At 52.9% G+C, this 26061-nt stretch overlaps 2 protein-coding genes across 10 annotated transcripts in view; one reads left to right on the top strand and one right to left on the bottom strand.

Moving 5' to 3' along the window:
- Positions 1 to 19865, top strand: part of MKRN2 (makorin ring finger protein 2) — a 41242-nt gene extending 21377 nt beyond the window's left edge. Inside the window, exons 2-8 of one of the 3 annotated variants that reach the window (XM_055557451.1) lie at positions 1090 to 1218; positions 2111 to 2292; positions 3311 to 3615; positions 4429 to 4643; positions 7120 to 7230; positions 18570 to 18714; positions 18864 to 19865. In XM_055557451.1, the coding sequence (XP_055413426.1) occupies positions 1090 to 1218; positions 2111 to 2292; positions 3311 to 3615; positions 4429 to 4643; positions 7120 to 7230; positions 18570 to 18714; positions 18864 to 19001 (1225 nt within the window). In that variant the 3' untranslated portion in view covers positions 19002 to 19865. Of the gene's footprint in view, positions 1 to 1089; positions 1219 to 2110; positions 2293 to 3310; positions 3616 to 4428; positions 4644 to 7119; positions 7231 to 8263; positions 11802 to 14708; positions 16532 to 18569; positions 18715 to 18863 lie in introns of those variants that run through there. The other 2 variants (XM_055557453.1, XM_055557452.1) reach the window with 2 other exon arrangements.
- A 212-nt stretch (positions 19866 to 20077) lies between these two features.
- Positions 20078 to 26061, bottom strand: part of RAF1 (Raf-1 proto-oncogene, serine/threonine kinase) — a 79112-nt gene continuing 73128 nt past the window's right edge. For all 7 annotated transcript variants that reach the window (XM_055557443.1, XM_055557442.1, XM_055557448.1 and 4 more), the window contains 7 exons: positions 25010 to 25094; positions 24245 to 24421; positions 23118 to 23164; positions 21924 to 22042; positions 21455 to 21586; positions 21211 to 21345; positions 20078 to 21045 (listed from right to left, as the gene is read on the bottom strand). In XM_055557443.1, coding sequence (XP_055413418.1) covers positions 20902 to 21045; positions 21211 to 21345; positions 21455 to 21586; positions 21924 to 22042; positions 23118 to 23164; positions 24245 to 24421; positions 25010 to 25094 — 839 coding nt within the window. In that variant the 3' untranslated portion in view covers positions 20078 to 20901. The remainder of the gene's footprint in view (positions 21046 to 21210; positions 21346 to 21454; positions 21587 to 21923; positions 22043 to 23117; positions 23165 to 24244; positions 24422 to 25009; positions 25095 to 26061) is intronic.

Here is a 26061-nt window from a genome sequence, read left to right as displayed (position 1 = left end):
GTAATTTTCAATTGAATGCCAAACATTGTGTTTTTGAGCATTTAGATTTTATTCTCCCTCACAGAATGTTAAAGTTTGTTTTAACTGCCAGTAAGTTATTTGCTATCATCTAGCTTGTTTTGAAGCTTTTCTCTCTTTTTCTAAACATTACTGGGGCAGATCTAAAATCTGTGTATTTGAGAACGTGTTTGCCCTTAATGTCAAAGCACCTCCTGCTCCAGTTCGCTCTTGAGTCTTCAGTGAGGCCTCTCTGCTCTGGCTGGACAGAGCCTCCCTGTGGCTCCTTCAGGGCTGGAATTGGACGACTTAGTGGACGTTCTTACTTGTGACTGTCTTGGTGCTATGCTGTTCTGCTTGGTCCTTAGCACGGTTTAGTAGGGTAGGTAGTGTAAGTTTCGGAGAAGGCACTGGCACCCCGCTCCAGTACTCTTGCCTGGAAAATCCCATGGACGGAGGAGCCTGGTGGGCTGCAGTCCATGGGGTCACGAAGAGTCAGACACGACTGAGCGACTGCACTTTCACTTTTCACTTTTATGCATTGGAGAAGGAAATGGCAACCCACTCCAGTGTTCTTGCCTGGAGAGTCCCAGGGATGGGGGAGCCTGGAGGGCTGCAGTCTATGGGGTCACACAGAGTCAGACATGACTGAAGTGACTCAGCAGCAGCAGCAAGGCCCACCAAAGCTGGTTTTGTGACGTGCTGATAGCTGACACCGCTGGGGCTTGAGCCCAGATCTCTGGCTTCTGTACAAGCAGACCCTAAACTCCGTGAGGACAGAGCGGGTCTTCAGCGTGTACTTTCTCAGTGAGGAGGCTCACATTTTACGCGGGTAACATTTCTTAGATCAAGAGGATGTATTGTAAGATAGAAATATGTGGGATCATTTTTCTTCTCGAAACGCTGCCACGGAAATAGCTGTGGTGTGCCTAAAATCACTCTGTCTTCGAGTCGAGGACACACAGGTATCTCCAGTGCCCACTTAACACACAGTGTATGGAGAGTGTGTGTTTGTGTACTTGGTTCAAGAATATGGTGATTTAGAAAGTGAAGTGTGCTTCTGAAAGCCCTGTGCCTCTGCTTTCTCTCCAGGTATTTTATGCACGGTGTGTGTCGGGAAGGAAGCCAGTGCCTGTTCTCACACGACTTGGCGAACAGCAAGCCGTCCACCATCTGCAAATACTACCAGAAGGGCTGCTGCGCCTACGGGGCGCGTTGCAGGCAAGAGCCGCGCCTGCGCCGGCCGCCACCCTCAGCTGGCGCTTGCGGGCTTTAAGTCCTTCATCTGGACCTTGGGTCTTGATGAGGGGAGAACTGCAAAATGAGTGTACAAAAATAATTTGGAAACCTCAAACTTAGTGCCCTAAAAACAATTTTAATTTTCCAAAGTCACTTTCAGGCCCGTTCTTATGAGTCTAACTATGAATGTGCATTCACAGTATACCTAAGATTTTATGTCTTGCCTTTTTTAATAACATGTCATAAGCTCTTCCCAGTGCTGCCACTGTTACGTACTAACTGTAATTTTATAACTTTCCATAATGTTGATGTACCATCATCTAACTCTTCCTATATTAGCTACATTTAGAGACGTAAGTGGCTTCCAGCTTTTTGTGTGAGCACCCATGCAGCAAACATGTATGCGCGTAGAGTCTTCATTTGAAACCGCCGTCTGTAGGTGCCTTTTCCCTGTGCACATGTAGAGCGGCTGCTCTGCCTCCTGGACCGGGGGCGCCCTCTGTCCCTCCCTGTGTTCCCTGGACGTGGGCACTTGGCCCGCCCTGCTCTGCTCCCGCCAGCGGGCGCCCCCAGGAGTCCAGGGAACAGCCAGCATCTCCTGGCGGGTTGGGCTCCACGTGGTCTGGGCAGCACGTCCGTCCCACTTGAGTTCCACGAGGGCACTCAGAGGAAGTAATAGACAGCAGTGTCCCACCCACTCTGAATTGCCAGGCAGTTCTTACCAGTTGGTAAGAGTTTTATCGATTAAAGTGCAGGAGAAGACTGTCTCCCTGTCCACGTGCACAGATGGAGCAGAAGGGGAGCTGCCGCGGCCTGGGGCAGGTGAGGCGTGTGCATGTGGGGGTCCTGATGCCTCTGCGTGTGTCTTGCTCAGGTATGATCACACGAGGCCCTCTGCTGCGGCTGGTGGGGCCGTGGGCACCGTGCCCCACGGGGTGCCCTCCCCGGGTTTCCACAGCCCTCGCCCTGCGTCTGAGCTCACCGCATCAATCGTGAAGACTAATTTACACGAGCCTGGGAAGCGTGAGAAGAGGACATTGGTACTAAGAGACCGAAGTGAGTCGGCGCGGCCCTGTCTCCCCTTTGAACAGCACCCTCGCGTTCTAGGCTTTCCTGTCGGGGCCCCTCAGCACCTACCCAGAGCCCCCTGAGAACAGCCTCCTCTGCTGCAGTGCGCTCGGGCCACACGTCTGGCCTCGTGCCCGAGGTGGGGAAGGGCCGCTGCTGGCACTGTGTGGGGTGCCGGCCCAGCTCTGAGAGGCCGCAGGCTGCTCATCGCAGAGCTCCGCATTATGATGAAGCGCGTGTTTCGCTGTTTCCCTTCTCCGTCAGTTCACAGTCTTAGTTCTCACGCTGAGCCAGTTGCACTTTCAGAAACAGAACAGCCCGTCGTGGTTTGAGGAGTGGTCTGTGCCCTGGAACAGGGTCTGCCTGGTCAGAGACTACAAACTGTAGTTGTTTTTATTGGCTGGTTCTCACCAGGTGAAGGAGTTTCTACTTCGGGAAATTGTTCAGCATAAGATAGGCAGATACCCTACTAAGCAAACAACAGGTCCGTCCCATAGATACCCCTCTGAGGAGGTTAGGAGTGTGTGCCGGGGCAGCGGCAGCTCCTGGCTGAGAGGTGGATGGTGGCTGAAGGGCCAGAAACCTGCCCCGGATCTTTAGTCTCCTCACCGTAAAGTGACTGGTGAAAAGGAAGTCTCTGTAATCCTGTTGACATCGTTCTGGATTCCATTTGACTTTTTCTCTTTTTTCAAGTGTAACTGGTTCGTGTGTTGACATTTCCATACTTGCCGTTTTTAAAAAGCAACTTTCAAATTATTTTATATAAATATATCACCGTCTGCTGTGCTATTTCCCTATGTTGCCAGTTATGGCTTTTTGGGTTTCATTACAATTCTAAGTAATATCACTCTGAACATTTTTTCCCCTCTGGCCTTTGTTTTTTCCCATACGTTCCCAAGGGTGAAACTCCCAAGGTCAGGGTTAATTTGTCAGGTTTTGACTGGTGGCTTCCCAGAAAGGCTGGGCCAGCGTTCACGAGTCTGCGCGCTGTGCCTTTTCTCTTCAGATCTCTCCGGCATGGCTGAAGACAGGACCTGCCCTGGCGTGGGGAGTAGCCCCGGGGGCTGCAGCGACGCGCAGAGCGGCCCCGAGCTGAGGCCGCTCTCCTACCTGGACGCCATCCGGAGCGGCCTGGACGACCTGGAGGCCGGCAGCTCGTACGGCGACGGGCAGCAGCTGTGCCCCTATGCGGCCGCCGGGGAGTGCCGCTTTGGGGACGCGTGTGTCTACCTGCACGGGGATGTGTGCGAGATCTGTAGGTTACGTGTCCTGCACCCCTTCGACCCCGAGCAGAGGAAAGCTCACGAGAAGGTACAGTGCCCAGCTTGACATGAACGCGTCTGAAGGAGCGGGGGGCGCACTGGGTGATGAAATCCTTGGTAGCTCTGTCCGCATCTTTCTGCCAGTAATACCTGCATCCTGGGCCTGGCCAGCCAGGTCAGCCCCGGAGAGTGTGAGGAGCCCGCTGCTGGGAGGGACTGTGCAGGGCAGGAGGCTCCAGCGTCTTCTGGAGGCCCCTGCTCAGCACAGGCTGTGGCGGTGGGCTGCACCCTCTGCCGTCTCCAGGGGGTGTGGAGGTGAACACGGATGAGCGCCGCCCTCCTCCCAAGGATGCAGTGCCCGGTGTGCGTCCACGGTGCCAGGGCCTAGGTCTGCGTATCCTTCGCGTTGACTCCGTGCCTGGTACGTGGTGCTGCACCGGGACGCGTTCACCTGCCTCCTGAGTGCAGGGGTGCGTCTGGTGGCTGCTGCTCCTGGGAGGAAGTGATGCTGACGATCTCCGACCCCGGCCTGTCAGCCCGATGTTTTAGGTTAAGAATTGTTCACTGTGTCTGGTGTTGGTGTGGGGAAGGGCAGTGCCCAAGGGGCCAGGACACCAGGGTCCCAGTCCTGGCAACCTCCGTGACCCCACGTTGGCCCTGCAGCCTTCTCGGGCCTCAGATCTCGGGTTTAAATTGGAGGCGACCCAGGAGCGGTGCTGGAGGGCAGAGGGCTGAGCCAGTGGTGGCCTGAGAGCGTGCTGTCCCGCACGCAGGCCCTGCTCGGCAGCCTTGGTCCCTGGCCCGAGCTGGCCGCGTGGGCCCAGCTGCTCCCGGACCTCAGGCTCCCCCTTCCGTGCGTCAGGTCTGCATGTCAGCGTTCGAGCACGAGATGGAGAAGGCCTTCGCCCTCCAGGCGAGCCAGGACAAGGTGTGCAGCATCTGCATGGAGGTGGTCCTGGAGAAGGCGTCGGCCTCGGAGCGCAGGTTCGGGATCCTGTCCAGCTGCAGCCACACGTACTGCCTGTCCTGCATCCGCCAGTGGCGCTGCGCCAAGCAGTTCGAGAACCCCATCATCAAGTAAGTGCGGCTGGGGTCTGAGCTGTAGGCCCTGGGAGGAGGTTCGACCCAGGACCTTCTTCCGTCCGCTCTGAAGCCTTCCCTCATCTTCCAGGCTGCAGGGCCTTGAGCAAGTGGCAGAGCCCCCCGACCCCAGATGCCTTCTCCTTTTAAATGTGGGTGTCAGTTCCTGCAGGCATCTGCGGTGTCGGGGGGACCTCAGCAGGTACCCCTGTGCGAGAAGGCCCCCTGGACTCTGGTGCTCACATAACTGGTGGTCCGCCCATAGGACAGTTGCCTGTTTTTATCTTCATCTGTCAAATAGGGTTCCCTTGAGGCCTAAATGAAGTAGCGCATGTAGCACATGTCACGCGGCATCTGACACTGGAAGTGTCCTCTGAGCTGGCACAGGGCTTTGTCCCAGCCCTACTGAGCGAGAACTCACGTCAGAACATGGGAGTCTTCAGCTCCTCAGCGGGAGGCAGCAGAGCTCGCCCACAGGGAGAAGCCACCACGTGTTGGGCAGTGCGAGAGACTCCCATTCGTCACGTCGTCATTCTCTCAGTGACCCCGTGATCATCACCCTTGCTTTGTGTTGGGAAACTCACACGGTGACTCATGGTGAGGTCAGGTGACCGGCCTAAAGTCACACATTGTGTGGTGAGATGACAGCTTTACTGAGATGAAATGCACAGCTCAGAGGACTTTTATTATCTTCAGAGTAGTGCAGCTCCCAGTGTAGGCTAATTTTAGAACGTTTTCATCATCTTAACAACTCTGCTTTGAGTCACTGCCTGTTCCCTCCTTCCAGCCCCTGGTGACTGCTTTGCTGCTGTTCAGTCCGGCTCTCTGCGACCCCATGACTGCAGCACGCCAGGCCTCCCTGCCCTTCACCATCTCACAGAACTTGGTCGCACTCATGTCCGTTGACTCGGTGATGCCATCCAACCATCTCGTCTTCTGTTGTCCCCTTCTCCTGCCTTCAGTCTTTCCCAGCATCAGGGTCTTTTCCAATGAGTCCATTCATCAGGTGGTCAAAGTATTGGAGCATCAGCTTCCACATCAGTCCTTCCAATGAATATTCAAGGTTGATTTCAATCAGTAAATCAGTATTTCTCGGAATTTGCCTGTTCTGGATACATGAAGTGGAATCCTACAATAAGCAGGCCTTTCTGTCTGGCTTCTCAACTCAGCATGTTTTCAGAGTTCACCTCTGTTGTAACATGCGTCAACAACATACAGTTCGCTTTTAGTGACCGAGTGCCATTCCATCCTGTGTCTAGGCTGCGTTTTGTTGGTGTGTCACCAGTCGATGAGCGTCCGGGTTGTGTTCAGCTTTGGGCTGTTACAGCCAGAGTGCTTGTGAATATTTGTGTATTTGTTTGCCTGCCTGTTTTCAATACTTCTGGGTATACACTTAGGAGCACAGTTGCTGAGCATATGGAAACGCTGTGTCTAACATTCTGAGAACCTGCCAGACTGCTATCCAAAGTGGCTGAACCAGGGACGCCCCTGGTGGTCCAGTGGTGAACAGCCCACTTTGCAGTGCAAGGGCCGTGGGCTCAGCCGCTCATCAGGGAGCTGAGGTCCCATACGCCTTGGGGCAGCCGTGCCGGCACCTGCAGCTCCCGGCCTGCACGCCGCTGGGGTCCGTGCAGCGCACCGAAGACCAGCACAGCCAGATAAAGAAAGCCCAAAGCGCTTATCTGTTAAAAAAAAATGGGCGAACCATTCTACATCCCCAGGGCTTCCCTGATAGCTCAGCTGGTAAAGAATCGCCTGCAATGCAGGAGACCCTGGTTCAATCCCGGGGTCGGGAAGATCCGCTGAAAAAGAGGCTACCCACCCCAGTGTTCTTGGGCTTCCCTTGTGGTTCAGCTGGTAAAGAATCGCCAGCAATGCAGGGGACCTGGGTTCAATCCCTGGGTTGGGACGATGCTCTGGAGAAGGGAAAGGCTACCCAGTCCAGTATTCTGGCCTCAAGAATTCCATGGACTGTATAGTCCACAGGGTCACATAGAGTTGGACACAACTGAGTGACTTTCACTTTAACTTTTCTCTTTCAGCAACGTAGGAGGATTCCAGTTTCTCCACATTCTTGCCAACAGTTATTTTGAAATTGTCTTGATTTCTGATGTTAGCCATCATAGTGAGTGTGAAGTGATTCCTTAGCATGGTTTTAATTTGCATTTCCCCCATATCTAATGAATGGTATTCAACATCGTTTTCTGTGTTTGTTGGCCATTGTGGAGAAACGCCTACTCAAATGCGTTCCCCATTTTAAAAATAGGTTGTCTTTTTACTGTTGAACATGTTTTAACTGTAAATTAGGCTTAGAGAATTGTGTTTGTACCTTTTAGAATTCAGGGGTGAGAGGCACCAGCTGGTCACACACTTGAGCACGGGGTCTGATGGGGAGTGGGCGTGGGGTCTAGTGGGGAGTGGGCACGGGGTTTGTGGCTGAATCTCTCCCTTCCTGACCTGCTTCTCGTTGCAGGTCTTGTCCAGAATGCCGCGTGATATCAGACTTTGTAATTCCAAGTGTGTACTGGGTAGAAGATCAGAACAAAAAGAACGAGCTGATTGAAGCTTTCAAACAGGGAATGGGGTAAGTGCCGTGAGCTCGCGCGTGGTCTGGTGCCGGCCCGGCTCGTCCCGTCGTGCGGCGTGCAGGGCCTCCGCCGTGGGGGCCTGAGGCCGCTCGGCGTCTGCTCTCTCTCGGGCGGGGGCCGGGCTCTGGGGGCGTGGAGATGAGTGTGGCCGGGGTGAAGTGGGCTTGCCTTTCAGTTCTTAAGCTGAGCAGTATGCCCCTGAAATCCTGCTTGTAATGCTGAGGCAGGCCCGTCTTGCCTGATCGTTGATTCAGCAAATGACAGTGAGGGTCTGAATGACAGACTCTTTCTAGTTGCTGGGGATACGGCTTCAAACAGATGATAGACATCCCAGCCCGCGCACCATTCACACTCCACTGAATGAAGTGAACAAGTGAGATAAACAGGATGTTAGCCAGTGGGACGAAGGAGAGGAACAAGCCTGGGAATGGGGACAGGAAGGGAGGGGTTGCGGTGTCCGTGGTGGAGCCTGGAGCACCTCGGCAAAGGAAGCAGAGGCCTCAAGGAGGGGAGGCAGTGGCCGTGTCCACGTGGCTGAGGAGGCCTCCGAGGGAGGGGTGGCCCCTGCAGAGAGGCCTGCAGCCGGAGCGCGTCTGCCGTGCGGGCTGAGAAGGGAGGGCGGGCCGCATCGCGTGGGGCTGGGGGCACTGGGGAGACCCCGCTTTTATTCTGGCTGAGGTGGGCAGCCGTCATAGGCTTTTGACCAGAGGAGTGACGTGACCTGTGACTGAACCACTGCAAATAAAGAGGAGACAGAGGGGAAGCAGGGAGACCAGTCGGCCTGTTACAACAAGCCAGGCGAGATACAGCAGGTGGGGGCAGTGACGGGAGGCGTGGAGGTTTCTGGAACAGACCTGGATTCTCCGTCTGTGCAGGAGAATCAGGATGAATTTGCTGGGGCCCTGAATGTGGTGAGGGCTGAGAAGCCGGATTTCACTCTCACTTCAGTGTTGCCACTCTCCGTTTGCTTGGCTGCGCGTCTGTCTTTGTTGGCCAGTTTCTTTATCAGTTTTCGTCAAATCTCTTGAGGGCTCAGCACTGGAAAAGAGGAGGCAACACGGCACCGCTGAGTGACCGGCCACTGACAGGCGTGAGAAGAGCTCCGGACGGTCGGTCCTGCCCGCGCTCGTGCGCTGTTTGTGTGGTGTCTGGTCTGGACTGAAGGGCTGGCTGTGCTTCCTGCGAGCTGTGTCGCGAGGATGGAATCTGATCTGTGTTGCGGGGGCACCGGTGACGGTTAGCAGAACCCTGGGCTTTGTTTCCCGTGGCTGCTGGAACACGACCCAGACTGGGGGGCTAGAAACAGCGGACGCTGGCGCCCCACGGCTTGCAGGCTGGGAGCCCAAAACCAGGTGTGGGCAGGCATGGCTACCCGGGGGCTCCAGGCCCCTCCCGGCTTCGGGGGGCAGCACCCCTCCGCCTCCACCTTCTCCCCTGCTTCTGTCCCTTCTGGCCCCTGTGAGGCTCTCCTGTGAGACCCTCGCATTAACCCAGGACGAGCCCCTCTCGACATCTCTCGCTGCGTCAGCAGACGTGGTTTCTCCAGAGGAGGGCCCTGTCCCCGGAACCAGGGGCTGGGATGTGCCCACGGTGCATCTCCCTGTACGTGGTTTCTCAGCCTGTTTCGGAGGCTGTCACGAAATGGCACAGACCAGGGGACGTGAACGCCACAGGCGTGCTTACTGTTGCAGTTCTGGAGGCCGGGAAGTCCGAGATAGCGTGCCGGCACCGTCAGGTTCCGGGGAGGGCCCCTGCAGGAGCGCTGCTCCCCTTCCCGAGGGCCCACCTCCCGGCTCCATCACCTGTCTGCTGCCCCCGTCCCGCTGGGCCTGAGGGTTGCCGGGAACTCACACAGACTCAGACCGTGACCCGTGATGCTGAAACGCACACATACCAAAGCCAGCAGAGCAGGCTGCCTGCTGAAGCGCTGATCTCCTCCTCTGCTGAAGGACACCGCTCCTGTTTACAACTGAGCTATTTTGAATATTTTTTTTAGAATTCCATTTTAACTGACATCTTTTAGCTTCTCTTTTTTCTTAACTGTTTTTTTTACTTGGGATTACAATGTATTCCTAATTTTTCAGGCAGTTAATACTCCTATTGCCATACATGAAATGCAGTTACCTCCCTATTAGCATCTTTGTGGTACAGGTGTAATACATATGCATTATATTTACATACATAAGACTAACAAAGTGGTGGTCCAGTTTTAGAACTCGGCTTGACTGAGGTATAATCGACACTGCAGCTTGTTCAGTCACTGAGTTGTCTCCGGCTCTTCGCAACCCCATGTACTGCAGCCAGGCAGGCTTCCAGCTGTCACCGCCTGAAGCGTGCTCAAGTTCACGTCCACTGAGTCGGTGATGCCATCCAACCACCTCATCCTCTCTCGTCCCCTTCTCCTGCCTTCAGTCTTTCCCAGCATCAGGGTCTTTTCCAGTGGGTCAGTTCTTCATATCAGGTGGCCAAATCATTGGGGGTTCAGCTTCAGCGTCAGTCCTTCCCATGAATGTGGAAACAGTGATCTCTTTTAGGACTGGCTGGTAGGATCTCTTTGCTGTCCCAGGGACCCTCGAGAGTCTTCTCCAGCACAATTAGAAAGCACCAGCTCTTTGGCGCTGGGCCTTCTTTATGGTCCAACTCCCACATCTGTCCGTGCCTACGGGAAGAAATCACAGCTTTGAGTATACAGACCTTTGTTGGCAAAGTGATGTCTCTGCTTTTTAATAGGCTGTCTATCTAGGTTTGTTATAGTTTTTCTGTCAAGGAGCAAGTGTCTTTTAATTTCTTGATTACAGTCACAATCTGGAGTGATTTTTGGAGAGAGGAAAATAAAGTCTGTCACAATTTCCATTTTTTCCCCATCTATTTGCCCTGAGGTAATGGGACTGGAAGACATGATCTTAGTTTTTTGATGTTGAGTTTTAAGCCAGTTTTTCCACTCTCCTCTTTCTACCCTCATCAAGAGACTCTTTAGTTCCTCTTCACTTTCTGCCATTAGGGTGGTATCATCTGCATAATATCAAGTTATTGATATTTCTGCCGACAACCTGGGTTCCAGCTTGTGATTCATCCAGGCTGGCATTTTTCACGATGTATTCTGCATGTAAGTTAAATAAGCAGGGTGACAATATACAGCCTTGACATTCTCCTTGCCCAATCTGGAACCAGTCTGTTGTTCAATGTCCAGTTCTAGCTGTTCCTTTTTGACCTGCATACAGATTTCTCAAGAGGCAGGTCAGGTGGTCTGGTATTGCCATCTCTTTCAGAATTTTCCACAGTTTGTAGTGATCTCCACAGTAGAAAACTTTAGGGTAGTCAATGAAGCAGAAGTAGATGGCTTTCTGGAATTCTTTTGTTTTTTTCTACTATCCAACAGATGTTGGCAATTTGATCTCTGGTTCCTCTGCCTTTTCTAAAACCAGCTTGAACATCTGGAAGTTCACGGTTTGCGTATTGCTGAAGTCTTGCTTGGAGAATTTAGAGCGTTAACTTAGTAGCCTGTGAGGTGAGTGCAATTGTGCGGTAGTTTGAGCATTCTTTGGCATTGCCTTTCTTTGGGATTGGAATGAGAACTGACCTTTTCCAGTCCTGTGGCCACTGCTGAGTTTTCCAAATTTGCTGGCATATGGAGTGCAGCACTTTCACAGCATCATCTTTTAGGGTTTGAAATAGCTCAACTGGAATTCCATCACCTCCACTAGCTTTGTTCTTAATGATGCTTCCTAAGTCCTACCTGACTTCACATTCCAGGATGTCTGGCTATAGGTGAGTTACCCCACCATCGTGGTTATCCGGGTCATTAAGACCTTTTTTGTACAGGTCTTCTGTATATTCTTATCCCTTCTTCTTAATATCTTCTGCTTCTGTTAGGTCCATACCATCTGTCCTTTATTGAGCCCATCTTTGCATGAAATGGTCCCTTGGTATCTCCGGTTTCCTTGAAGAGCCCTCCAGTCTTTCCCATTCTGTTGTTTTCCTCTATTTCTTTGCACTGATCACTGAGGAAGGCTTTCTTACCTCTCCTTACTATTCGTTGAAACTCTGCATTCAGATGGGTATATCTTTCCTTTTCTCCTTTGCCTTTAGCTTCTCTCCTTTTCTCGGCTATTTGTAAGGCTTACTTAGACAACCATTTTGCCTTCTGCATTTCTTTTTCTTGGGGATGGTCTTGATCACTGCCTCCTGTACAGTGTCACAAATCTCCATCCATAGTTCTTCAGGCACTCTATCAGGTCTAAATCCCTTGAATCTATTTCTCACTTCTACTGTATAATTGTAAGGGATTTGATTTAGGTCATACCTGAACGGTCTAGTGGTTATCCCTACTTTCTTCAGTTAAAGTCTGAATTTGGCAATAAGGAGTCCATGATCTGAGCCACAGCCAGCTCCCAGTCTTGTTTTTGCTGACTGTAGAGAGCTTCTCCATCTTTGGCTGCAAAGAATACAGTCAGTCTGGTTTCCGTGTTGACCGTGGTGACGTCCGTGGGGAGTCTGCCGTCTGCAGAGCGGTTTCCACGGTGGCACTGCAGTGTCCTCAGTCACAGTCACTGTCTTACATGAAATACGTGCTCATCTTACAGGTGAGGGTTTGTAACCTTTCACCAGCTTCCCCTGTTTTTCAGCACTGTGTTCCTGGCTACCATGTTTCTACTCCGTTGCTGTTTGTGTAACTCGTGCTGAGAAGCCCAGGTGTGCGTGAGGTCCTGCAGTGTCTTCCCTGCCTGTCTTCACTTAGCATGAAGCCCTCCAGGACAGTCCAGGCCGTCACAAGTGGCAGGGTTTCCTTGTCTCCTGGAACGGGTCTTTTGGGGTTTCCCTGGTGGGTCAGGGGGTTCCCAGGTGGCACTATTAGTAAAAATCACACCTGCCAATATAGGAGATACAAGAGACGCAGGTTCGATCCCTGGGTGGGGAAGATCCCCTGGAGGAGGGCATGGCAACCCACTCCAGTATTCTTGCCTGGAGAATCCCACGGACAGAGGAGCCTGGCAGGCAGGAGTCCTACGACCGAAGATTCTCACATGGCTGAGGCAACTGAGCATGCGTGCACAAAATGCTGAGTGGTAAAAAACCCACCTGCCAGTGCAGCAAACACCACTTCAGTCCAGGGATCTGGAGAAGGAAATGGAAACCCACTCAAATCTTCTTGCATACCAAATTCCATGCACAGAGAAGGCAGGCGGGCCACGACGCACGTGGTCACAAAGACTGAAGACAAAACATAGGGACTGGGCTCGAAGACAGGTGGCATTTACAGTCCCCAGATCTGTGTAAAGGGCCCGAACGCACCATATTTTAAGTGTTGGTACAGACATTTACACAAGCCGGCAGCATTCCCACGTTTTCTGTTCTGGTTGCTAGGGCAGTGAGAAACTAGAGAAGGTCCGGGTGCTGGGTGCTAGGAGAGAGTGGGGTGTGCCAGAGGACTCAGCCAAGGACTTGCATCTCCTTCCTGCCTCCCCTTTAGCCTCACGCCCCAGCAGGCAGAGCTCAACCGCTGGGAAACAGCTGGGCTGAGGGTGCTGTCCCGGTAAGGAGGGGCTCCTTGTGGAGAGTGGGAAGTCCGGCACCAGGACACTGGTAGACGCGGTGCCTTTTTGGAGCCCTTGCCTACCGGAGGGTGCGCCAACCTGGGGTCTGCCCGGCTTGCTTGAGCCGTCAGTGGGCCCTCCTGGCTCTGCAGCGTGGTTCCCGCCTTACGGGGCAGACCATGCAGGGCCCAGTCTCCTCCTGCCCGGCTCCTGCAGCTCCCTGGAGGTTCTGCGTTGGGACCCAGGACCGCCCAGGCTTCAGGGCTAGGACACTGCCCGGGGGCCAGAGACCTCAGGGGAACGCCGTTGGCCTTGCTTTTACCTTCAGTTTGTGTTTTCCTTTGGAATAGGCTTCCTCTTCTGTGCTGTGTTTCTCCTGGGTGTCCAGCCACTTGATTCACTTATATATACACACATATATATGTTTGTATATATGCACATACATACATATTTTGTTTCACTTTGTGCCTTAGTTTATTAGAGTGGGGTCTGGACTCGTCTGTGCTGAGCACCAGGCCTCTCTGGACCATCTGCTCATGCCAATCAGATCTGAGCACCAGGGCTCTCTGGGCCGTCTGCTCTGCATGCATGTGCTCATGCCACTCAGATCCGAGCACCAGCCTCTCTGGGCCGTCTGCTCTGCACGCGTGTGCTCATGCCAGTCAGACCCCCCATTTAACAACCAGCATCTTGTTTTCTCGGGCGGCTGTCAGGCTGTGCTGTGGGCCTGCCAGTCGGTTTTTGCTTTTGACATGGGTTCAGTTGTCTCGTGTGGTAGATCCCACCTCCAGCTAATAGCATATACATTTTTTGGAACGCCTGCGTCTAAGGTCTTCACTCTGTATGCCAAGTCCGAGGCTATCCAGGTTGTTGGCATCACTTCACTCCTTCTCTGTGGCTGAGTAATAACCAGTCCATTCTGTAAAGTTCCCCGTCTTCCGAACCCTCTCATCTGTTGATGGGTGCCTTGTGCCGTGCCCGTTGCTGGTGACGGAGCACTGAAGGTGGGGGCCTGGCGCGTTTGGAATTGTGGCGTGCCTTCGCCTGTAGGCCCAGGTTTGTCATGGCCGGATCACCTGGTGTGTGTATATTTAGCTCTTTTAGAAAACTCTGGCCCCTTGTCGATGGGGCCTCCTACAAACATACCTTCCCAGAGACAGCCCAGGAGGAGTCCTTTTGCTCTCTGCCCTGTGCTAGGTACTGTTTGTAGAGATTTGAGGATGACCACTGTCAGTGAGGAGTGATAGACACCTCATTGTGATGTTTATTTAGCCCTGTCTAATAATCAGCGAGGTGGCATCCTTTCCACGTGCTTGAAAAGGGGTGGGGGGGACTGTTCTTTGTGAAATGAATGTCTTGAATTTGCTTCTTGAGGCACTTGTGTTTTCAGCTGTTCTTGATGACCTATCCCAGACATTGCTGTGTGGCAGGTGCCACTCTTGGCCCGTCTGGCCTTGTGACTTAGAAGGGCCCGTGAGCCGGGATGTCACGGCGTGTGCCAGGGAGCGCGCACAGGGCGGCAGCACGCCTGCATTTTGGGCGCTGGCGGGAGCTGTGCCAGAGGACAGCGCGGGGTGCTGTCTCGTTCCTGCTTCCCCTCACCGTTCACAAAACTGGGGTGTGTGCACCAGGTCTTTCTGGGGATCTGGGTATGCTAGTCTATCTTTGTATATTATCTAGTGCACGCTCATCTGTCGTGGCAGGGAGGGATCACTCTGGAAAGAGGACGAAAACCCACCACCAGGACCCTTGCCGACCGGAGGACTTTTCAGAACTCCTTACAGCCCACAGGGTGCTCTGAGCTTCGGGTTCACTCGGCTGGCTTGAGCTGTAGGCGTGGCCCTCCTGGGTCTGTGGTCTGACCCCATCCTGAATGACCGAGGGTGTTGAAGAATTAGTAAAAGGTGACTCAGGACTGTCTGTGTTCTGTTTCGCTCTAGGTCCCTAGGATATTCTTCTCCAGGACCTAATGGGAGCCCTGTGTGGGAAAGCTAATGTCCTTGAGGTGTTTTCTGAGACATCTTTATTGAAAAACATAGTTGGTTACATTCAAGCTACCAGTTTTATGATAATCACTGAACTGTCTTTAGTCTGTGAGACGTGCTTCTTTGAAGTGTCACTGTATTTTATACAATGTTTTCTTCTCAAAAGTTTTCCCTGTCTTTTCCATCTTTCTTTCTCAGTATGTTAAATATTGGTCTTCCCTTACCTCAGTTGGTATACAACCCACCTGCAGTGCAGGAGACCCAGGCTCCGATCCCTGGGTCGGGAAGATCCCCTGGAGAAGAAATGGCGACCCACACCAATATTCTTGCCTGGAGAATCCCTGGACAGAGGAGCCCGGCAGGCTACAGTCCATGAGGTTGCAAGAGTAAAGACGCATTTAGCAACTAAACCAGCCAACCAATACATACTTTAGGATCTTATTGCTGCTGCTAAGTCGCTTCAGTCGTGTCCGACTCTGTGCGACCCCATAGACGGCAGCCCACCAGCCTCCCTTGTCCCTGGGATTCTCCAGCCAAGAACACTGGAGTGGGTTACCATTTCCTTCTCCAATGCACGAAAGTGAAAAGGGAAGGTGAAATCGCTCAGTCATGTCCGATTCTTAGCGACCCCATGGACTGCAGCCCACCAGGCCCCTCCATCCATGGGATTTTCCAGGCAAGAGTACTGGAGTGGGGTGCCATTGCCTTCTCTGTTAGGATCTTACTAGCATTATTTTAATCAACTAATTAAGTGGAGTTGCCCAGTGTACCTAATAGGTCTTTAACATAGTAAGAGAAAACAGTAAAGTAATATCCAGTTATCTTACATTAAAAATATGTAATTGCTAATGCAAAGCAAAATATGAAGAATGAGTATTTAACTTTCTCCAACAGAAATAAGGGGCCGTTGTGTTCACATGTCTAGAACGTGTGAAGGAATTTATGGAAATGGGAAGCTTTTGATAGTATGGACAGTGTAAGCCTATATTATCCCAAAGTGCTTAACTTCCATTTTAAAGGTAAGAAGACAGAACTATCTGCTGGACACTTGATGACACGGCAGACAGTGCTCTAAGGGCGTTTATGTGTGGGATATTACTTACTTAACCAAGTAAGGTACTTTTCTGCTCGCAAATAAGCCTCCTGAAGTTCAGAGGAACACTGGCAGTATCAAGAGGTAGGCAGACTTGTAATAGAAGCCAGGCATTTGGATAATTTACAAACTTATCATAGTGAAATGATATTCAGCTAATCATATCATATTCAAACCAATGGAAGGCCATGGTGCAAATAACTCTAATAGGTAGTCTGGAATTTTTTACCTGGCTTTTTAGCACATAAAGCATATGTTTTGTTTGCATTAGCATCAGTTTTAGAATATTTTTCAGCATACACTAAACAGCTTCCAGTGTCTGACCTCAGAATTACTGCAGGAGATCAGCGTGCTCTTATTAAGTCAGTAAGAACTCACACCATTATCTGTTAGATCTTATCCTCAGAGACCGTATAATTCGGCTTAGGGAAATCTATAAAACGGAAAATAATCTCAGACCATCTTCCAATTAAGGGCTAAATATTGTGATACAGACCAAAAACGCTAGAGGGTTTTATTGTCACATGTAAGCATTACTGTTAGGAACTGATAGAATACATTTTGACCATTGTTTCATCACATATTTTTTTCGGCAGGTGATAAACTTTTTTATATTGCCCACTCAGTTTTTCTCCCCCCCCTCCCCCACAATCTTTTCCTCTCTCTGTTCATCTTCTTGAACACCTTTAAGAAGCTGCTTTGAAATCCTTGTCATCTTGAAGTTAACCTCTGGCGACTTTTTTCGTTAAGAATGGGTCACCTTTCACTGATTCTTATGTTGTATGTTTTGTATTGTTAGCACCCAGGATGGTGGGGAATGACAAAGAGCCAATGACAGGTCTTTCCTCACTTCCAGTAGTGGATTTCCACCAACTTTGTCTTTAGGTTCTTCAGGCCACAAAGACATGGCTTTTCCACTGGAGTTTCAGCTCCCTTGCCAAGGTATTTGACTGGGGCCTGCTCTAGGTTGAGCACTATTACTTCTTAAAAAGGTAACTCAACCTCTTACCATTCCATTCTTCCAGGTGTGTATAATCCCTTGAAAAACCCTGCTTTTGTTCATTCTTCATAAAAGAAACACAGATACGATTAGAAGACCTGAAGGCACTAGTTTATCTGCAGAAATGGTACTAAGAGCAAAACTAGCTCCTTTAAATCACTGAAGGCTTGAGATTGTATCGTTTTTTTTAACCTCCTGTGTGTCCACCAGAGGGCAGGAGCAGCAAGGCAGGCGGGTCCGCCTGCAGAAAGCTCCGCTGCAGCCGCCTGAAAACATCCCAGTACAGCCGTTGGGCTTCCCGGCCTTGCTTTCTGTGGATGAGTGTTTCTGTGCATTGCAGATTTTACTGAGCTGTGGGCCCAGCCCCTTCAAGGTAAATGCCAGTGTGGGAGAGCTGGTAAGAAATTGCACAGCAAGTTACGCAAGGACAGTTACACGGTTTTATGGTGGCCCAGTCCTCATGGCACCTGACAGCATCCGGAGAGCAGGATGGGGCGGAGGCCTCGAACCCGGACGCGTGAGCAGCCTGTGTTGGGCTTGTGGGGGCAGGTGGAATGACAGGGGAGCAGATTTTGTTTGGGGAGCAGTCCCTCAGGTTAGAGGAAACGTGGGAAGATGTGGCATTTACAGTAACACAGACACAAGTCCTGAAGGGCCTCAGCCTGACCGGGGTCTCCAGGAAGAGGGTGACAGGGAACTCTGCTCACGGTCCTGTCCCCACTGGCCCCCAGGTTCTGCCCCCCTCACACAGCACACCAGGAGCCGCCCCAGAGGGGCGCTCCAAATGCTTTGGCAGTGTGCGAACCAAGAGGAGGGTCGCCTGGGGAGGTGCTCTGTAGACTTGGTGGCCAGATAAGGCTGGGAAAAGTCATTTTGGGGTGGGGACTAGTCAAACATGACACGTTTTAAAAAGCCAGTGTCCCAGAGACCCTGGTAAGAACCCCCGGCTTGGGCAGTTCTTTGAGGACCTGTTCAGAAGCTTGGGAACGGGACCAAGGCCCCTGTGTGTGGGTCAGACCTGTGGGAGGACAGCTGTGGGGAGCTGGGCTCCGGCTGGCCTCAACCTTCTACATCTTGTCAGCTGGGGTCGGGCTTCATCTCTCCACCTTCTCCAGACACCTTCCGGCTTCTAGGGCATCTCTTCAGCTTGGGATAACTTTGGCCCACAGATTTCATTTCAGCAAGGAATGTGGATTGTCTGTCTGGTTTTGAGTTTCAGGAGCAGGGATTTTTAACAGAGATCTGTAGCTAGAAGATGCAGATGGGGAAAGTTTAACTTTCCGACTACGTTTTGTAGGCACACATGGTCTGAGCAGGGGGTCTGTGGCCCAGAGTGAAGAAGCCCTGCTCTGGAGGGTGGGACCAAGGGAAATCGGAATGAGACCCGTAAGGCAGCGGCCGAGGTCCAGGCTCCTGTGCTCACCTTGACGTGACTGCTGGCCAGGACGGGGAGCTTGCCGGGGTGGGGCCAGTGCTGGGACCCTGGGCTGAGGCGAGTCACCCGGCTTCGGGATCTTGGCCGCATGGGGCTCCCCGTGTGTGTGAGCCTCCGCAGGAGGCTGTGCAGCATGGTGCACCACCGTCCAGCGTGGAGATCGGCTTCCAGCGCCTCTGAGCCTCCCCGTCAGTGCTTCGGACGGGAGGCTGACCCCGCTCCAGCAGGAATGGCGGAGGAGTGGTTCATCTGCACCCAGGTTTTGACATATCCTCTTCTGCTTTTCAGGAAAAAAGCTTGTAAATACTTTGAGCAAGGCAAAGGGACCTGTCCATTTGGAAGCAAATGCCTTTACCGTCATGCTTACCCTGACGGGCGGCTGGCAGAGCCTGAGAAACCGCGGAAACAGCTCAGCTCTGAAGGCACCGTGCGGGTAAGGACTTTGCCCACCTGTGGGCATCGTGGGGCCACTCCTGGCCTCTTCCGGGGCATTGGCCACAGGGATGCCAATGGAGTCTCAGCGACTCCGCTTTCGCGTTGCCGTTAGCAGTAACCAAGCATGTCTGCTGGCTGTCTTTGCAGTTCCTGAACTCCGTGCGGCTCTGGGATTTCATCGAAAACCGAGAGAGCCGGCACGCCCCCAGCACTGATGACGTGGACGTGACGGAGCTCGGGGACCTCTTCATGCACCTGTCCGGGGTGGAGCCGTCCGAGACCTGAAGAGCGGCCGCGCCCTCCTCGGGGGCTCTGCGGCCCGGCCTCCTGCCGCCGGGCGCGCCAAGCTCCATCCACGGCGGCCCGGGCGGCGGGTGCCGGACTCAGTGGGGCTGTACTCCTCTGGGTCTCAGCCACTCCGTTATTACAGCCGTGGGAAGAGGGAAGGATATAAAGTAACCTAACGTGTAGATGGGGTCCTGCTTCTCTAGCTGCTATTGTAGTCGCCCCCCAGCGTGCAGCTGCCCCCCCGGCAGCAGGTGCTCGGATCCCCAAAGGAGCCTCCCCCTTCCGAGGGCTCCTGGTGTGCGCAAACAGCGTGTGCTCAACACGGGACCTGCACCTTGCTTTTAGAACACGGGGCGCCGCACACCGTACTTCCCTGGCTCACAGCTTGGCTTAGGGCGCTCCAGTGCCCCAGGCAGGGCAGGAGCGTTGCAGCTGGATGCTTCTCTGAGGGGGGCTCCTGAAGCAGCAGGGGGCAGAGCAGATACAGCCCCCCGTTCAGGGTTTGTTTCGGGGTCGCTGGGCAGATGACAACCTTGCGGACGCGCCCCTGGCTCTTACCTGCTGGCTTGTGACCCGAGGGTCCCTGTACCAAGGGCTCCTGTGTCCTCTCTCCTCTGTAAACTGGCTTTGTTTGAGTTGAAGAAGTTTTATAGAAATTTAACAGCACCTAAGAACAGTTTCTAGTTCTGACCCAGCAGTGGTCCTAAGGAAAACTGAATACAAGTCTCTCATCAATTGTGATTTTAAGAGCTTAAAATATTGTCAATCCCAGAACTCACTCCAAGCCTGAATTACTTATTTTTATAGACATCTGTAGATACCAGATATTTTATAAACTGTATTAAAAGTATGGGTAAAGGAGTCTCTCTCTGCCTGAGTTTAGACTGCTTTTCTGCATAATTCCTACAGTTAACTCTTTACTGGAGGGTGAACAGAGGCTGGATTCAGTTCACTCCGGCAGAGACTCTGGCCCATTTCCTGCTTCTGGAGTTCTGCTCCGGAAGGCTGAACAAACGGAATTCGATCCTGTGAACTCAGGATTAGTTTTAAGAGGAGGAAACAGCCATTAAACCTACATTTAATTTATTTTATTAAAATAACATAATTGAATAACTGTATTTTGTCAGGCGCAATAAAAACAAAATTAAATCCAAATTATCAAGAAAACCGGTACTCCTGGCTTCCTTGCACACATGATGTGATGCAGAGACAAGGCTGGCCGGGCCCCGCCCCACGGGGTCCGCTCCTGGAAGACGACTCGGCACGCTGAGGACTGCTCCCCGGGCGGGGAGGCCCAGCGCCTCTGGTGGCACCAAGCCCAGCACTGGACCGTCAGGAAAAGGATGTGTCCCCTAGCCAAGTCCCTAGTACCACAGAGGGCTCGCCCAGGCCGCCACAGTCCCGACAGCCCTGGGCCGTCTGGTGCGTTATGTGCAAAGCTACCTGTTTGGCGCCACACCAGCTGTCTGCAGAGAAGGCCTTCTGTGACAGCGACCCTCCTAGGAGCTGGCTTAGTCCATAAATCCCACGTCATGGCTGGTTTGCCTGGCACCTTCATTTCCCCTCTGAGCGTGGTCGTTGCTCCAAAGACACTCCTGCAGCTGACAGCTGGGCCCAGTGTGTGGCCATCAGCAGCCACGGGTGCATCTGGAGGAGGTCGGCTCATGAGCTCGGGGGCCGCCGGGGGAGCAGGACAAACCAGCTGGCGAAGGGCTTCCTCCTCCCGGGGCAGAAAGGGCAGAAAAGGCAACGTGAAGTTAAGGCCCTGTTGAGTGGTGTAGAAGGTCCTTAGCAGCAGCTTCTCGGAAGACCAGCTCTGTCCCCACAGAAAGGGAACAGACGGTGGTGCCTGCTGACCGCCCTTCCTGCCGGCAGCCCGGGCGCAGGCGCGGGGCTGCTAGAAGACAGGCAGCCGAGGGGACGTGGTCAGCGTGCAGGCGTTGATGTCCTCGGTGTGGGCCGCCCGGTGCAGGGAGGGCTCCGAGGCACTCCGGTTGATCTTGGGCAGAGAGTGCTGAAGCAGCTCGATGGAAGACAGGATCTGAAAGAGGCGCCAGGGTGGTCTCGGGGGGTGCGCCGGGTGTCCCTGCAGCAGCTTCCCCTCGGGCCCAAGACAGGCCTTTCCCACCCCACGCACAGCATGTCCAGCCACCTCCGCGTCACTAGACCCGCTCTAACGCGCTAGAGCGCCTGGAGCCAGCCTTACCTGGGGAAAAAGAGGCCTTTCTTCCTTCACTTTCTTCACGCAGTCAGCTACCAGCCTCTTCATGGCTTTGGGGCAGTTCTTGTAGAGCTTGCTGAGGTCTGGGGAGGCGTACCCGCGGCCCACCATGAAGATGATCTGTGGAAGCAGCGGGGGAGGGCGGGCGGTGAGCAGAGCGCCTCTAACCCTGCCGCTCAGGCGGTGGCCCGGGCTTCCCAGAGCCAGCGGGTGGGCGCCGAGGACGCACCTGGTCGCGGTTGTTGATGTGGGAGTAAGGGAGCTCCCCCGTCATGAGCTCATACAGCACGATGCCGTAGGAGTAGACGTCAGACTGGAAGCTGAACGGGTTATTATCCTGCATCCGGATCACCTCTGGGGCCTACGGAACCAAGTGCATCTGTCACTGGGCGCCCCAGCCGTCCAGGAGGCAGGCTGGCTGTCCCGGGGCTGAGCGTGCCTGTCCTGTCCTCAGAAAGCCCTGCGGCCGCTCATCCCCAAGGGCTCCCACGCTCAGGATCCATGAGCTCAGAGCCCGACGTGAACCCAGCACCCCCACCACCCAACTCCACGCTGCGCTGTGTGCCGCCAGCTCCCTCCAGGAACCTGTGTGCCCAGGAGCTGCCGGCACAGGGCATGGCACGGAGGTGCTCTGGGCTCGGCCAGTTCACCCCCGGCCCCCTGGCCCCCCACCCACCAGGGGTGCCGAGCTGCCTCACCATCCACAGGATGGAGCCGGTGGGCTGCTCGACCTGCTGAGAACCACTCCAGCGCGACTTCACCGTGGCCAATCCAAAATCACCGATTTTCACCGTCAGGCCTTCATGGAGAAATATATCTCAATGCTCGTTAAGGACACTAGTTTAGAAGGACGGTCCCGTTCCTCCTGAAAAGCCGCCCTAAGTTCACCCTGGCACCGCCTCTCGGCCTTCTCTGCGCTGGACCTGCGGCACTGCCGAGGGGACCAGACCGAGGGGCCCGGCCAGCCCTGTCCCTCCCGCTACACTCACAGGGAGCCGGGGCTCCCCGCAGCCTGCAGGGCCTCACACCCCAAGACTGTGAGCACAGCCCCGCAGCCTGTAGACACTGTCTCGGCCTGCGCCTCGCCCTCTCATGACCAAGGGAAACACCTCAGTCCTGAGTGCTGTCTGCCTTCAGACATTTCCCAAGAGAACAGGTACCATGGTGACTTCAAAATCAGAACCAAACTTGCCTCTGTCCCGGGTAAAGTAGTCTGGCGGTTTAAGGCCGACGCGTGCGATGCGTGCAATCTGCTGATGCCCAGTAATCCGTACCTCCTTAGAATCTGGTGTCTGCTTTCGTGGTGTGATGTGTTGGCCCCCAAACCCACCACTAACAGGTTATTTCCTGCCTCAGACACATGCCCCAAGTAGGTCACATCCCAAATTCCAACCCAACACAACTGCTGTGCCTCCCACGGGCCAGAAGTAAAGCCTGCTCCTCAGAGAGGCTGGGGGCGGGAGGCAGGCGTGCACTTGTCTACTTCACACCCACAGCACAAGAACCGCCTTGATTCATTCCCCTTCTGCAAAAGCACATTAAAGTCAGAAAAGGGCTGAGTCCAACGGTCGTCTCTAAGGAAACCACTTCTGTACGTTCAAGAAAGACAATTTCAAGTAATACTTTTAAAAATCTTATAACTTTCGACTTGCATCTACTTTCTGACCAGATGTAGTCCACAAACCAGAAATAAACATGAGACAAAAGGCCCATTCCCCCAAGTTAAATTTACTAATAAACAGCACTCTAAATTAGGCCTGTTTCAAGCATAACCAAAACAAGTATCTCAACTTTCGTGGAACTCTTTCCAAAGTCATTTTTGCTGAAGTAAACTTTAAAAGTCTTCTAAATTTAGAACTGAGCAGTCTGATGAAACCACCATCAAAGGATACTATTGGATTTCATGTCTCTGTGGATGATGTTCTTTGCATGCAAATAGCTGTGAAGGGAAAATAAATCTATTAAAACCAGTTTGAGAGACATTGGCAAAAAGCAGCTTCCTTCAAATTATATCAAAGAAGCAAACCACTTGGAAGGCCTGACTCCTAGGTGAGGAGTTATGGGGTTGGCCAAAATGTTAGTTCGGTTATTTGTTTGGTTGCATCTTACAGAAAAGCCTAACTGAACTTTTTGGCCACCCTAGTACGGGTACTGGTCCTGCCCTGGTTCAGTGTGGTCCCCGTTAGGACTCAGACCTGAAAGTGAGGCCACAGCACAAACAGGGAGGGTCGTCTTTTAGCATCAGTTTTATTCAAAAGGTAATTCTGACAACCCAGATGTCCATCAGCTGACAAACAAGTAAAACCGTATCTGTACAGCGGACTGTTCTTCAGCCACAGAAAGGACTGCAGTACAAACACGCTGCAACCTAGATGAACGCCTCAAAAACGTGCCAAGGGAAAGGAGCCAGACACAGAAGACGTCCATCTAACTAATCTTGAAAATGTTCTAAAATTAGATAGTGGTAATGGCTGCACAACTCTGAATATACTGAACAAACAAAAAAAGCCTCAACTCTAGGGGTGAATTTCATCTCTAAAAAATGAGTCACTAGTCATTTCTGAAAACGTATACCATGCAAATTCCATATGAATTTTATAAGCACGACAGGAGATTTTATAAACCACTTCCAAGCACAACTTTAGTTCAGGGAACTTCAAAGGAAAACAAATTATCGGAAAAGTGACATCTGATAAACCCTCAGGTGGATAAACCACACTGGACGGCTACACCTCAGAGGCGTGGTGCCCCCCAGAAGCCGCTGGCCTGCTGTGTTCTGGGGGGTCTGGCTGAACTCTGAGGGCAGCAGCTGGAACCTGAATCTGAGCCCCAAGCAGGTAGACAGCTCAGGCAAAGAACGACTTTCTCATTCTTTCAGTCCACCCCACAGGTTCACTTCCAGCTGCGCAAAAATATCACAGAATCCACTTAACAGACTTAGCATTCCCTAATCTTGGTTTTGATTTAGGGACAAGGTGCACGGACCCCAGACCTCCTACTCGTCAAGCCATCCACTCACTCCATTCCCTGAGCCGTCTGCCGGGCAATGTCAATCAGCTGGAACATCTGGAACTTGGTCTCCTGGACGTGCAGGTGTTTGTAGAGGCTGCTGCCCTCACACCACTGGGTCACTATCGCCAGGTTGTCCTTCGTCATGTACCCCATGAAGAGCAGGATGTTCACGTGCCGGGTTTTGCTGGAGGGGGAGGAACAAAAGGCTCTGCGCTTCTGCAGACAGGGAAGTACATCCTGCCCCCGAGCGCAGCCGGCGTGCCCACACAGCCGCTGCTCTGGGCTAGCAGGGCGGCCACCCGGGGGCCGGCCTGGACGGCAGAAAGGGCATTCCCTCCCAGCAGCACAGACCCACCAAGCTCCCCACAGGGGTCACAGGGACTCCGCATCTGCGGAGCCCATCCATTCAGCCTAGTCCTGAGTCTAAATAGGGACTCCATAAAGATTGAAAAGCTGATGGTTTTGAAGTCCAAATTAAGGCCATTTGGCTATAAAGAGTTCTTGGAAATAAATATGAAAATAGAACCTATTTCTCTCTGTGTCAAACCAAAACCCAGCAACAGAATCTGAGCTGTTGAGGTGGTGAGCCCAGAGGCAGAGGTGGTGGAAGGGTGGTGCCATCAGAGCGGCTCTTCTCAAGGCCTAACAAGCTTAGGAGCTGGAAGAGGGTTCCACTCCTTTCCACTGGAAAGGGAGCTCCACAGGAGCACGCCCCCAGAGGCGGGTCCCGCCCACCCCTCCACAGTGCCGCAGAGGCCCGCGCTCCACTCACCGGAGGACAGCCACCTCATTCCTGAAGGCCTGGAACTGCTCTGGGGTGGGGTCAACGACCTTCAGAATCTTGACTGCAACATCTCCTGCAAATGAGTTTACAGTCAGTGCAGCTGAATGATCCTAACTTCATTTCTCATGTACACTCGTCTGAGGAAGAGAGAGTGAATCCCTTATTCAAAAACCACAGCCCTACACAGAACAAATACTATGCCAATTTCTGAGTTATTCAAGTGGCTGAAAAAAAATAGGTTATACTACTCTCCTTAAAATTCTGCCCCACAGGCCTTGAACCAGCTTGCTTTCAGCTGTTCCTGTCAAGCCTGGCGTCCCTGGTGGTGAGGTGACGGTCACAACCTGGGCCCGTGAGGACGACAGCAGCGGGATGTGAACCGCCCAGCAGATGCTGAGTCTCCGGGGCCAGAGGCTGGTGCCCAGAAGCGGGCCAGTGACAGCCCAGAGGCTCCTTGCACAGATTCAAAGATCTGTATTGTAATGAAGCGCCTCTGCCTTCGATCCCATTAGGAACCAGTCCTATCGATGAGCCCTGATCGCTCACTGCACCCTGACGCGCCTGCCTTCACGGGTCAGCACCTCCGTCCATCCTCACAGCTGCCCTCTGACGTTGGCACTGGCCTCGCCCTACAAGCGATGCACAGAGGTTCGGTCAGTTGGCCAAGGTGGCATTGCCCAAAAAAGCCAGAGCCAGGGTTAGAACCCCAGTCCGACAGCTGTACTTATAACTAAAATACTGTCAATCACTCTTCATGTAACTTCAGAAACATCCACAAAGCAATTCTACTTTATAGGTACGGCTGATTCAGAAGCCACTTTCAGAAGAGTTATGTCGTCCTTATAATAGTAATAATGACAAACCGCCTGAAGCCCTGGGAACGCCAGCTTTCAGGACAAGTGATCAGACGAGGGCAAGTCCAGCTCAGCGGCACCTCGGAGGCGACCGAGTTGCCCCACATCCTGAGCCTGTGCCCGCAGCAGCACCCCGCACCTCTGCTGGGGCACTCGTTTCACTTTTGAGGGCGCCAAATGGTAGAG

Source organism: Bubalus kerabau, chromosome 20 (assembly GCF_029407905.1).
Source record: "Bubalus kerabau isolate K-KA32 ecotype Philippines breed swamp buffalo chromosome 20, PCC_UOA_SB_1v2, whole genome shotgun sequence".
NCBI classification, from domain to species: domain Eukaryota; kingdom Metazoa; phylum Chordata; class Mammalia; order Artiodactyla; family Bovidae; genus Bubalus; species Bubalus kerabau.
The sequence above is the reverse complement of the archived record's forward strand: the minus strand, read 5'-3'. Positions and strand labels throughout refer to the sequence as shown.